The 13,594-nt window shown below is 57.7% G+C and overlaps 1 protein-coding gene across 1 annotated transcript; it reads right to left on the bottom strand.

Annotated features, from left to right (window-relative positions):
* Positions 1 to 4,996: 4,996 nt before the first annotated feature.
* On the bottom strand, positions 4,997 to 13,371 carry PHF24 (PHD finger protein 24). Its single transcript, XM_010725222.3, has 8 exons — positions 13,018 to 13,371; positions 8,357 to 8,729; positions 7,405 to 7,590; positions 7,151 to 7,229; positions 6,739 to 6,941; positions 6,444 to 6,610; positions 6,219 to 6,320; positions 4,997 to 6,106 (listed from the first exon to the last, which is right to left on the bottom strand). Exons 2-8 carry the CDS (start codon positions 8,723 to 8,725, stop codon positions 6,010 to 6,012), a joined length of 1,203 nt encoding a protein of 400 aa, XP_010723524.1. The 5' UTR covers positions 8,726 to 8,729; positions 13,018 to 13,371; the 3' UTR covers positions 4,997 to 6,009.
* Positions 13,372 to 13,594: the final 223 nt, after the last annotated feature.

Below are 13,594 nucleotides of genomic sequence, written 5' to 3'. Positions count from 1 at the left end.
CTGTCCCCTCCCAGAGGTCCCTGTGGGCACAGAGCAGCCAGAATGCAGAAGGTTGAGGTGAGGGGATCCACTGACACTTTCTCTCTTCTCCACGTCTCCAAGTCGGCACAGCGTTGCCATGCTGCTGCTGTCACTGTTGCCATGCTACGCTCATGGTGTCGGAAGAGGATATCAGGTTGCTTTGAGGATGAGGGGACCAGAGATGAAGCTGGGGTGATGCTGTGGCCCCTGTACTCCCCCACCTCGCTGCCATCCCAGGGACCTGGTGGTGACAGAGGCGCCACTGCTTGTGGGAGTGTTGTGATGGGTCGGGTCCCCCAGGCTGGCTGACCTTCCTCAATTTCTTTTCCTGAATCATGGCCACTGTTTCAGCATCCCCTCCTCTTTCCTTTGATTTTTATCATGCCGCACGTACACGGTGGGAGCACTGCTGTGCCAGGCAGGAGAGACACCACACACTGGGGTCATTTTTTCCCCTTTATCTATGTATTGATAAAAATTCAACTCACATACCCAAGGCTAAATGAATTCTTGCAAGGCCAGCACCCAGCTGTCCCCCATCAGCAGCTGTCCCCACCACTGGTCCACAGCAGTGTGGTTAATGTGCCCACAGCTGAGCACAGGAGGTGAGCAGAAATAGCTCCTGCAACTGCCCTGCATGGACGACTGGGCAGGGATGGGGCTGTGCACACCCAGTGCTGCCCTGCGCAGCAGCTGTGAGTGCGTTCCTCCATGCCTAGATATGTTTGGAGGGAATTCACATGGAGATGCTGGCTCTGTGGCGTGGCGAGCTCTGTGAGATGTTGGCTGTGGGATGGGGCAGGGCAGGACCTTGTTTTGCTGGAGGTATTTCCTCCGCAGATGTAGAAAACTCACACAGGGTGCCAACCCCCAGACCTCCTGCTGCCTCTCCCCAGCCTGGTACCCAGGACCAGGGAGCAGAATGCGGTCGAGGCATCCCACCAGCATCCCCTCTCCACCTCTCTCCTTCCAGCTCTCCCAGTGCTCCACCCCCACACTCCAGCCTAAATAATTCCTCCTCTGCCTAGCGGTTTGCAGTCTGCTCTCATGTCCCTCCCTTAATCACCAAATCATCTCAGCCAAATGAGACACATATACTTGTGTGCAGCTCCTCACGGATCGCTCACTCCAGCCCCCAGATCTCTTTGCGGCTGGTCCCTGGCTGTCTGCAGGGTATTGAGGTGCCTCCCTCTTTGCTGCCCTTGTCATTGTTCCACTGGCAGGAAGGGGCTGTGATAACCCCATTGCAGGATGTCATGGTGTGGGGCAGGCTGGGAGCTGCTCTGCCCCCTCAGCTAGCTGTGTGGAGTGCATGTAACTCAGACTGGAGGACCGGGCTCCGTGTCCTCAGCCCATTGCTTCCCAGCCCAGTGCCAAGAGCTGGGCTGGCCTTCTAGGGTGGCTGTGAGCCAAATCCATGCTTTCCAGGTATCCTGGCTGCCTTCCTTTCTCCCTGGCCAGCCAGGCTATGCTTCAGATCAATCCTAGATGTGCTTTGCCATTGGTGTCACCTCTCCATGTGAGCTTACCTGATGTGACCACATATGCTGACTGTCAGACCCAAGGACGCATCCTAGAAGGAACATGAGTGCTGGGGATCATTTGGGTAGTAGGCATGACATCATACAGCTGTCCACCCTCACTTTGCAGAGGTAACATCAGCAGGGCTTGGGTCTGCACAGCTGACATAGGAAGGCTAAACACATCTTTCACCTCACCACAAACCATTTTCCACCCCTCCTTTTTGCCCTCTGTCCCGTGTGCCACCTCCCATTCCTTTTACAAGGTCAGGGCAATAGGAGCGGGAAGCGCACAGAGAGAGGCACACAGCTCCTGCTGTCTCAGTGCTGCTCCCAACGCCGACGCAGAGGACCTGGACGCTGCCTGAGTGCTGTGTGGGCTGCTGTCATGAGTCACAGCCTCCAGCAGAGCCACTGCGGGGAGCACAGTGTTTACAATGCCCACAGTTCGCCTCTTGTCCCTGCACTGTGTGGGCCCCCGTGGCTCCATGTGTGAGCAGGACTGTGGGAATGAAGGAGCGGAGGGCATGAGGAGGCGGTGTTGAGCTCATCTGAGCAGTCAACGTTGGTCCTGTGTGGGTGTAAGATGGTCTGTAGGAGAACCTGCAGGGAACACTGGGGGAAGAGGAGGATGGTGTGAGGCAGATGGAGGCCAAAGCCAGGCTTGGGGCAGGAGCATGGGCACTTCTCCACCTGTAAAATGACATTTGGGGACTGAAAGGTGCACTTGCCTCCTTTGTTCCTGAATGCTTCGATGGCTGTGGGACCAGTGGTGGGGCACGGGTGTGGGCTGCCGTCCCCAGTTCCTGTTGTTCCCCATCTCTGCCGCTCCTGGTCGTAGCTCTGTGCCAAGGCAAGACAGTGACGACGGAGCTCCCATTATCCCTCCCCGCGCCCCCGCCATCAGCGCGGGCCCCAATGCCAACATGCGCTCGCGGCGCAGGAGCGACACCGTGTGGCCACATCGCTTCTTGTGGTGGGAGGCTCCTTGGGACCCTCGCATCCCATCTCGACCCCTCCTCCTCCTTAATCCCTCTGCAGGTCCTGGTCCCCTCCCGAGGTACTGCTGGAAGGACAGAAAGCTGGTGCACATGTCCCCACTGGGTTTGGTGATTCCTGCTCTGTTCTGGAAGGAGTGGATAGTTTACGTCAGGGTGGCAGTGACTCCAGGAGATGTCACTGTTGCTGTCACTGTTGTACAATGCCCACATAACCCAGTTTTTTTCTTCCTTTGGCCCCGGACAGTCCTCGGGGCAGCAATGGGATGGGTTTCTGACATCTCACTGCCGTGCCCAGCGGTGACCCCAGTGCCACCACTTGCAGAGACACTGCCTGGCTCACCTCTGCCCTCCCGCCTGAATGTCGCCACATATATTCCCAAAGAGTGGCGGACTCTGGTGTGGGGCACATTCTGGTTACCTTCTCGTTGCACCTAGCCATGTCCAGGGAAGCCTTTGGGCCACGAGCAGGGATTGGATGGGAGTGCTCTCCTGCACCCTGGCTTGCAAAGCCAAGCATTCATCTTCCTCACAAGCTCAGACGCTGCAGTGGCTTAGCGATGCCTGTGCAATGGCTGTGCGCCCAGCAGAGGGTGCCACCTCCCCGCAGTGCTGCCGCAGGATACCCTGGGATAGTAAGGACACCCTCGGCCAGGCAGTGCAACTCAGGTGCACAGCTCTGTGGGGCAGTGGGACCTTCCCCTGGGGCCCTTGTTGTGGGATGTCCCACCAGGAGCACAGTGCCCACGGGCAAGCACCCTGTGGTGGTGATGGACCTGGGGTGAAGGACCCATGGACCTTGGGGTGATATAGGCAGCTCTGATACCTCAAGTACAATGAAATTATCAAGCCTGGAATTTCCTTCCAGAGGGGTCTGAACATGAAGGAGGAGTGGATCTGTGGGGTTGGGCTGTCCTTGCTGCAGCCTTAACTCCTACCAGAGCATCCCCATCCTGTGATTTGGGGCTATGAGATCTGTGGTGCTTTGCACCAGCATTCAGGAGAGAATTGCAGTGACACAATACAGGCTACTCAGGCTTTCCTAGGGACAGGGACACTTCTGCCCTTGGCCCGGCAGAGGTCACTGGTCTTGGCGGAGCAACACGTCAGCACGTCACAGCTGGAATGCCATAGCAGTGCCCTGCAACGCATTGCCCACCATGTGCTGGCAGGCTGGAGACATGTTCTGTCTCCCCACTGGTGGTGGCTGGGGAACTGCATCTGCCACACCAGGCGCACACTGGACAGCTGACATGGTGGTGACAGCATAACCCTGAGAGATGGGGGCCAGCCCAGCCACCTGCATCCCTCATTAGCCAACTCCATGGGGACAGCAGTCAACCACACGTACTGGCAAGGACGACAGTGTGTAGTGGGGGGGGCAAGGGGTGATGGAGGCAGGAATACTGCAGTGCCCTGTACTCAGGCACAGGGAAGTGCCAGGAGCAGAGTGGGCATGACTCTGTCATAGCACTGCACTTACGGCAACGTAGTTTGGGAACAGACCTGTGTGTCCTGGGTGTCCCAGAGGTTGGAGACTAAGAGGAAGGGAGGAAGCAAGAAGGGACCTCCACACGCACTTCACAGGTTGTTTTGAAACCCTGATCTGGCCCATGCTCTGCTCCTCTACTTGGATCCTGTGGGTGCGCAGAGCATGGATTTGGAGCACCTTTAGTACCTACGTGCAATCCCACCCTCCTCCCCTGCTCTAGCAGCATAATGTTATCTGCCCACAGGTGAGTGCAGCATCACCTGCCCACAGCATTCTGGCTTCAGGTACTCAACCACCTACCAGCTCGTCCTTCCTTCCACCATCCTCTTCTGCAAAGTGATGGGTACCTGGATTTTCACAGCTGGACACCACTGCTGTGGTCTGGACCCAGTGGTCCCTCTTACTGGGGAGTGGTCTGCAGGAAAGCCCCCCTTTGCTGGCAGCATTGAAGACTAGGTGCCACCAGCAGCTTTCCCTGGGTGCTGCAGCGATATGTCTAGTACTGGAGAAGCCTCTAGCCATCAATACCACTCTTAAAACACTTCCAGAGGGCCATTGGTTATTTGGAGTTTCCCAGCGCAGCTGCAAGCAGCTTGTTCCCAACATCCAGCCTCCACCGTTTCCCAGGGCTCTTTGTCTGCCTGCTCACAGCCTCCAGCACCTCTATGGACAAGGAACAGCTTTGTACCGATGAGTGAGCTTTCCTCTTGTGCAGGGCTGGGATTGCAGCTGGGAGAGAGGGACAGGAGCAGATGTCCCCAGGCACAAGCTTTTCCACCCATAATTGCTGCAGGACTTTTGGGGATGTGAGGAACAGCCTGCCTGATGGGACAAGGACCCAAGCCCAGGGCAGGGTGTTCAACACAGCAGGAAGCAGTGAGATCCCCCAAAATCCGCCTGGAACAAGCCAGGGGGGTGCTGTATGGCATCTGCGGCATGTGCGTCGTATAATCAGCAGTCAAAAGTTGGTTGGACACAGCTGTTTAATGGATACTTCCCAGTACAGAGCGGAGGCTGCAACACCTTATATCCCCAGCTGCCTGCTCGCTCCAGTCATGTTCCAGCCAGCCAATGCCCCACCTCAGACCCAGCACCTGAAATGTTGCACTGGCACATCTCCCGGCCTCACGTATGGCCTGAATCTCTGTGATTGTCTCACAGCTTGCAAGGGAGGGAGTTCCTGAAGGGGAAAGGGAATGCCTAAAGGGGGTAGGGAGGCCCTAAAGGAGTGAGCAGTGCCCTGATTTGGGGAGGGGGAGCCAAGCGGGACGGTGCCTCCATCGCCCAGGCTGAGGAGGTGGTGGTGAGGCCTTGCCAGGTGGGAGCAAACAGACCTCAACCCCAGAGTGCATGGGGCAAGGTCTGCAAGGGGCCTTGGGTCGAACCTGCCCTATTGCCTTGTGGTCTGCTGCCTCACCCCCACCCTGTGAGGCCTTATCCTTGGGGCAGGAGGAAGGACCCTGGAGGACCTTTCCTATTCTCTAGCCACAGTTCCGGGCCGTGGTAGGCTGCCAGCCTGCAGTGCTGCCCTGAGGGGGACCCAGGGATGTCAGCGCTGCGGGGTGGGGACAGCCTTGCTGCAGTGGAGCCTTCCTCTCCCCATGGCCTCCAGGGCCTCCCCACTGCAGGCCTCCTGCACCAGAGGCATTTCCCAGCCAATCAGAGCGCTGCATCCAAGGCAGTACCTGCTGTGGTTATCGGAACCCGGCACAGCCCACACCTCAGGCGTCACCCAGCAAATCCAACACGGAGGCAAGGGGAAAGGGGGAGCAGCTGCTTTCCCACCTGCCAATCAGCTGCTGGCTCCCCACTGTCAGAGGGTGGAGAGCTACGTGGGATTGGCAGGTGGGGCAAAAGGGGCGGTATTTCCCTCAGCCAATGGGATGCGGGGCCGGTCGCCGTGGCAACAGGGCTCCCCTGCAGGGCGACAGGGAAGGCCTCGCCAACCAAGATGGCGCCGGGGCAGGGAGGCCGGGAGCTAGGCCGGCGGCTGCAGGTGGATGGCGGCACTGTTGGGACGGGCTGCCAGGATGTAGGCGACATTCTCCTTCAGGAATCTGGGCCAGTCGATGGACCTGTGGGGCAGATGCTGTCACTTCGCAGCCCCCCAGGGAACAGCCTCAGAGAGACCTCCCCAGTGTTCGCCCTTCAAGATGGCGTGCCCCGCACTCCAGGGCGGCCCCTCACCTGGTCTCCTCCTGCTCCGATGCCAGCAGCGTCTTCTCCTGGCTCTTGCTGCTGCCGCTGCTGGCCGGGCTGCTCTCTGACATGGGCCCAACATGGCTGATGCTGCGGGGTGACAGCACTGTTCAGCCCTGCCACAGGCAGTGGCTGGCAGGGAGAGGGAAGGGCTGCAGCCATGGAGGAGGAAAGTAGAGGGCTCCTCAGTCTGTGCCAGGGTCCCCTCCATACCTGACGCTGCAGGATGGTGTCTCCTTCTGGTGCTTGCGGAACCAGGAGTGCTGGGCCTTGTGGCACTCGCCTTCCCCAATGAAGCCACTGCCATCCTGGTCCAGGGCCAGGAAGGCAGCACGTGCCCGCTCCCGCTCCTTGACCGTCAGCAGCCGCAGCAGGGAATTCTGGGGACAGAGAGGGGAGCAAGGAACATCCAGATTTGGGGATCCCCTTCTGCTGGCTGTGGAGGATCTGGGAAAAGTGCCAGGGTCACAAGCAAGCTGTGATGGACACCCCAACTCCATGACCATACCGGTGGCCGGAGTTTCTGCAGCAGCTGGATGGACTCGTGGGAGAGGAAATCTGGCCACTCGATGTGCCCCTTCTTGTCAGGGTCCAGGGCAGAGAACTGCAGTGTGGCCCGCTCCTCCTGTGCCTCCTCCATGGGCCGTTCAAACTGCTGCTTGTGTACCAGGTGCTTGTAGTGCAGGAAGTCATCCAGTGTCAGGGAGGTTTCTGTGGGAGCACATTCAGAGCAGCCTTTCCACCAGCCTCCCCCAGGTGCACCCCCTCCCATTTCCCCTGCTTCCTTGCTATGGGACATGCTCAGCTGCCACCTTTTGCACAGCTTATACCTTCTGCCCAACAAGGTGACACCCCAGCCTGGGAGCCATGTGCAGGGTGAGCAAGGGCTCAGCCCATTCCATCACAGGAGGGATACGCACCTGGGATGATCTTGCACTGCCGCAAGGTCTCCATCAAGCTGTACATTTCCTCCTCTGTCAGCAGGAGGTTGAGGTTGTCCTAGAGGGGAAGGCAGGGGAAGTGTTAGCATCCAGTGGTGGCAGGGAGGCAGAGAGGGGACAGTTCCCCAGCCCCATGGTTGATCCCCATTACTGTTGGTGATGGGAGCTGAAGAACTGTAGAAGCTCCATCTCCCTGGGGCAGATCACAACAATGGACCCTGGTGGGCACTCACGCAGTAGTAGCAGCTCCAGCCTGTCTCGGTATGTGCAGTCTCCGTCACCTCCACAGCGCTGTTGTTCTGCAGGTAGCCCATGCGGCGCAGGCAGCCATCGTGGTACACTCGGCTGCAGACACGACAGGGGAAGAGGCTCTCGGCTGTCCACACTTCACAGATTTCACACATCTCATCATTGAGGACCTGTGGAGCGATGCTGCAGCTCAGCACCAAGGGGTGCTCAGCATGGCTCCCTGGCTTGGGGGCCCTACATCACTGGTATGTGTAGGAGTGCAAAGGAAACAGGAGAGTAAATTCTTGGGATAGTAGGAGGAATGTCTGGCTTTGTGGCCAGGTGGCCTTCTAGAAGGGTGCATGGGTTCACTGGAGTGAATGAAAGGTCAAAGGGTATGGCTGTGGTGTTGGTGGGGTTGTAGCTTCTCTGGAGTCCAGTTTTGCAGGTGTGGATGAGCAGGCTCTTAAGCTGTAGGTTGGCTGGACTACAGACTTATAGGTGTGGGTAGATGGAAGTTTTGATTTGAGAGTTTGCTGACTGTGTGTGAAAGGACAAGCTGTAAAGTCGTTGGTTGTCTGGGTTGCCAGCTTGTAGTTGTGGGTGGGTGGTTGTGTAGGGTTGCAGATGTAGGTTGGTGGCTATAGGATTGCCACATGAATAAACTATGGGGCTGTAGATTCACTGGGCTGTGAAAGTTGTAGGTGTGGATGGTTGGGTTGGTCCGTAAGGCTGTGTGAACAAACACACAGAGTGGATCACCCCAGAACTGGAAAGATCCTGCTCCCAGATTCTGCCCCACTGAGCTGCATGTGTGCCATGGCCAAGCCTGTTGAGCCACCTATCTCAGGGGAGTCTGTCACCACCCTGCAGGCATTGGAGGTGCTTGCTCATCCCCTGTGTGTCTCCAACTCTGGCCTCATCCCTACCACCCTGTCCCCATGCCTGGCTGCTTGCCTGCTCCCGCTGCTCCAGGCTGATGTCCAGTGGCTCATCATCGTGCAGCTCTCGCTGGGGCCGAATGAAGGCAGGCGGTGTGAACCTGTTGGCTCGATCAAATTCCTCTGGCTCCACACCTCGGCCATCCCGCAGCCGCTCCCAGGCAGCCTTGCTGGCACTGACCTCTTCTGGCTGTGAGGGCCCCGCAGATGCCTCCTCCTCTGCCTCTTGTACTGTCTGCTCCAGTGTCCCCCGGCGCGTGCCCCCAGCCTCTGCCCGCCTCCGTGCTACTGGCTGCTCCCGCAGCCCATCTTTGAAAGCTGACACAGCCAAGCTGACCTTCTGCACCTTCTCCACCGTCTGCCGTCTTGACATCAACACCCCCATGGTTCTGCAAGGGGGGAAAGGTAATCAGCGCTACGCTCTTGCGGTGCAGTGCTGTGCCATACTGCTGTACCACTGAGACAAATCCCTGGTCCCCAAAATATGTATCTGTGGTAGCATACTGGGATGGTGACCATGGTAGCTGTGGGGAGAAGGACCCAAACCCCTGCAGAATTCTGAGCAGGGGAAGTCTGAGTGTTGGGGCACCTTTCCTCCCCCATTCTGGAACTGCAGCTTCAGCTTAACAAGGATTGCTTGCAGGCCTTTTACACAGTGGATCCTAGAGGGCTAGGATCACTTGTGACCCTGCTCTTTGCTTGCAGCCCAGAAAAAAAGTGTCTTTAGCCAGCTGCAGGTGCAATGTATCCTCCCAGCATCTCACTGCAGCAGAGCTCATGCTGGTTCTCTTACCTTTCCTAAGTTTATTTTCACCCCCAAGTCTCTTCATTTCTCAACCTCATAGTATGTATGTGTGTGCATCATGTCCCTGAGTGCTGAGCACCCTGCAGCACCCTGCAGTCCTCTTCAAAATGTGGCCTGAGGCTGGCTCCTCCCAGGGGAGGCTGGGCCATGGAAGAGCTCTGAGGAGCAGAAGGGGTAGTGGAGCAGCTCAAAGGCTTGGGGTATACGGACTCCAAGAAGGGACTTTGGTGCAGAATTGAGGGAAGAGCAGCTTGGGGCAAAATGGGGAGGGCAGCAGTGGCAGGAAACAGCTTGGGCACTGTATCAGTGCAGGTGTACATGAACCAGGCTGCACAAGTGCAAGGTGGAGGGAAGGAAAATTTCTTCTCCAGCAGTGTGGGGCACAGAATCACCCCAAAGGGGTCCCAGCACTACGTTGTGCCTGGCTGGAGTGGAACTGGGGAAGATGCGGCAGACAAGAGGAGCATCCAGCCCTGTAGCCTCCCTGTCCTTGCTGGAGCTGCACGGCTGGTGGCACTCAGTACCTACGTAAGGGAGGATCATTAGCGCAGCCGTCTCCCAGCCCCTCTGGCCTCTGCAGCACGCCAGGAGGCAGGGATGTTCCTGGGGAACAAGATAATTAGCAGCAACGATATGACTGGGATTTCACAGTGGCAGGATGACCCAGCTCTGCAGGCACTGCTGCAGCAAGGAGCCTCAGCACAGTAATTACAGCTGCCCCACATCTGAGCTGAGCATGCAGGCAGGCAGCAGACTGCGCCTGCACAAAGCTGCCATGCAGCAGATGCATGGCCCTGCACTCCCACTCCTGCCTGGCCAGCTCCTGCTGCACCAGCCCTGTTTACATGCATGAATGCACACACACATGCATAGGCATGCAAAAACAAATATTACTGCACACACATATGCATGTTGCTTTCTGGCTCCTCCAATTCTAAGACCATCTGTGCACACATTCTGACATGTAGTACTGCATGTGCACACATTGTACCCCATCTCCTGTGCAGTGGGACATCTGTGTCCCCAGGAACCAGTCTGCAGACTTGGCATATATCTTGGGAGTGTGCACATTGGGCAGGGGTATTTGCACTCCTCAGCTCCCACATCCAGCTTGTGGCTGGCACCCAGCAGAGCTGCCTGGGCTTTGGAAAGGTGGGAGCGGAGGAGAGCTGGAGGCACGTGTTCAAGCCACAGCAGCAGCATCGCTGCAGCTGTGCTGGTGGGAGGGAAGATACCTGGATGTCTCTGCCTCCTTGCAGCATGGCCACCCCCTGCCCAGATGGCTCAGAAGCCCATTGGCCATGGGTAGGGTCAACTGCAACTCTGCCTGCAACCCACTGAGCTGGGGATACAGCAACCTCTTGATCTGCCTCTGCAGGTTCCTGTGTCCCTGAGCTTTCCTTGGCCTGTTGCTGGCCTCATCCTATCCAAGGATGCAAAAGAGAGGAGAGCACTTGGTACACCAATCTCCCCCGTAGCTGATGTTCCCCAGGCTGGGGAAGCATGGACTTGTGACATGTCCCATGCCACTGCCAAAGTGTTCCAGCATGCCTTCCTACCTCCAGTCCCAGGTGATCATCCTCTTCCAGTGCCAACCTGTGTCCCCTGCCACCAGCTGCTGCATGCCTGGCATTGAGCCCAGAGGCCATCACACTTCTATCATGGCTTGTGTCTGTTCTCAGCCCTGCTGGCCTCCCTGTCTCTGCTAGAACTGCATGGCTGGACTCCTTCCAGCCCAATTTTACCCCTCTCTGGGTGTCTCTGCAACAGGATGTCTGTACATTAAGGGGCAGAATGGCTTCACCCTCAACTCATCAGCCAGCCAGACCCAGGCCCAAAGCTTCCTAGAAACCCCAATGCTGCATTGCTTTCCATAGGTTCCTCCTCTCCTGGTGTCCCCTGGACGTAAAGGCAACCAAATGCATCCTTCCCCATAGCAGCCCAGCTTCCTGCCACTCATATCCTGACCACTGCCTCCTGCATCCCCATGTGTCCCTGAGGAAAATTGGCTCTGTTGCTGTTTGTTGCTGCCCTTGGACATGCCTAGCAGTTCAGGATCTGGTGCTGTCACCCTGCTTACCTTGGCCTGAAGCACTGGGGCCTTGACCTTGCTGCCAGGCACCAACACAGGGGCTATTTTTAGGTTGTGGCCATCAAAGAGCTAAATCTGAACTGGTTTTGACTGCAAACACCCAGCTCAGCTTCCAGGGGGAATCACAGCGGTTGTGGGCATCTTTCCTGCTTTCTTTTCCTTCAATCATCTATATCCTATCCTGCCTTACCCCCAGGCTGCACTGCTTCCCTGTGTTCTTCTGGTGGCAGATGCTCTTTGCTGCTTCATCTCTGGAGTGAACCACAGTGAGGAAGCACTTCATCCCCCATGCACTGATGGATCATTCTTCCCAGGTAACCAGGGCACCCTGCACGGGGAAACTGAGGCATGGTTGAGGTGGGGCTGGTGGCCAGCATGGAGGCAGCCTGGGAGGAGGTTAGCTGGGCTGGCCTTGGCACCAAAGCCTTGTGCTGGGTGCTGGTGTACTGGCTTTGGCTGTACACAGAGGGGGGTAATGGTGCGGGTGGATGTGTTGGGTGGATGTGTTACGGGTGGGAGCGGAGCAACACAGTGCAGTGTGGGCGTAGTGGCGGCTGCAAGCACAGGATGGATGTGTCGGGAACCAGCTGTGGGTGGATGTGTTATGGAACAGCTGGGAGCACAAGGTCGCTGTTACAGCCCGGTAGAGTTCTGGGGGGGGGCTGCTGCAAGGGTTTTGGGCACGGCATAGGGGCTGGCTTTGGCTGCAGGGTGGGCAGCAGCTCAGTGAGCTCAGTGAGGTCTTAGTGTGATGCGGCCATGAGCAGGGGCATTGGTATCCTTTGCACCAATCCTGAAAAGATGCAGCAGGGGTGTGTGGGGAGCAGGACACCTTTGGGGAAGGATGTACCTGTCCCCCTCTCCCCCCACCCAACCCTAGCTCCCGTGGACCAGGTTAGCTCCTTGCCCTTATGAGTCTAATAGCGATTTTTATCCCCAGTGCTGTGCTTGGGTTAGTCCCAGGGCTACAGCCCTGTGGGGAGAAGGATTAGGAATGGAGTGCAGATGTGGGTGACAACCCAGAGATCCCAGGACCCAAGGCAGCTTGGTCTGAAGGGCAGTGAGCAGTGCTGGGAGGAGCTGATGCAGCTCTTGCACAACCCTCCCTGCTGCTGCCTGCCCAGGGCACCCCATATTCCATTCCCTGAGCTGACCTGTGCAGCCAGAGGTCCCCAGAGGTGTCTGGCAGCAGCCCCTCGTCCTCTCTCCCTGGCAGATGATGTGCACTGGGGCCAGGATGCTGTCAGGGCTGCTGCAGGGAAGTGACCTGGTTGCAGTGTGGCAGAAAGCTTGGCAGCATCCAATGCTGGTAGCAACCTCGTCACTCTCTGCAGGGGCAAGGAAGGTCTGGAGGGGTGGGCAGAGCCCCAGCTGTGCAGTGTCTCTCTCCTGGGGACACCCAGCTGTTGGCTGCTGTCCCTGCAGGATCAGGCTGCCCATCCTGCCGCACCATGGCTCATGTTATAGGTGTGTCGCACGTTTACATCTCCCAGAGGGGGATGAAAATGCCATGACAGCAGAGTCCCTTCCCCTGCAGCAGACACAGCTCCCACCCAGCTCCCCACTTTTCATCTTCATCCCCACCACCTACATCGGAACCCCACCGCCTGCACAAGACCCTTCTGCACCGTCCACATCCCCTCTCCCAGGTGCCCCATCCCAGGTGCCCCCCTCCCTGGCACCAGGACCCCAGGGTGACCCACCACGGGTGTTGCAATGCACAGCCAGCCCACGCCACTCGCTGAGCAAAGCTCCAGCAGCAGCAAAAAAAGCCACTTACCAGGGTCCTGTTGAGAGCACAAGCCCTACAGTGCTGCCCATACGATGCCCATCGCCGCCGTTCCCGGCCACCACCTCCTCTCCTCGCGGGTGCTCAGCGCATCCCGCGCTCTGCAGGCGAATGCCCGCCGGGGAAAGAAGCGGCGAGGCTGGTACGCGGGGAGACAGAGCCGTGCGCTGAGCGCCGGAGGATGCAGGAGACAGCGAGATGCTGAGAGCGGATGCCGGTGTCTAGCGCGCACACACACACACACACACAGAGGAAGCAGGGAGCTTGTGACTGGGGCTGAGCAGATGCAGCCTGGTTTGCTGTCCCTGTACCAATTGCTGCCTGAGCTGTGTTAAAACAGCTCCCCGAGAGATGGAGCTTTTTTTTTTTTTTTTTTTTTTTTTTAAACTGGGCTGGCATTGGCTGAGAGATACCAATAAAAGCTTTCCCTGCAAATCTTCTGGCCCCCAGGCTGAGCTGCTTTTCTTAGAGACAACCTCAAGGACTATAGAGCTGGGGCTGCTGCGCGGTGCAGGAGCAGAGGGCTCTGCTTCCACCCTGGGATCTTCCCCACTGAGCTCCAGGCACA

This window comes from Meleagris gallopavo, chromosome Z, assembly GCF_905368555.1.
Source record: "Meleagris gallopavo chromosome Z, MGAL_WU_HG_1.1, whole genome shotgun sequence".
Taxonomy (NCBI): Eukaryota; Metazoa; Chordata; class Aves; order Galliformes; family Phasianidae; genus Meleagris; species Meleagris gallopavo.
Note: the sequence above shows the minus strand (reverse complement) of the source record. Positions and strands in the feature narration are given on the sequence as shown.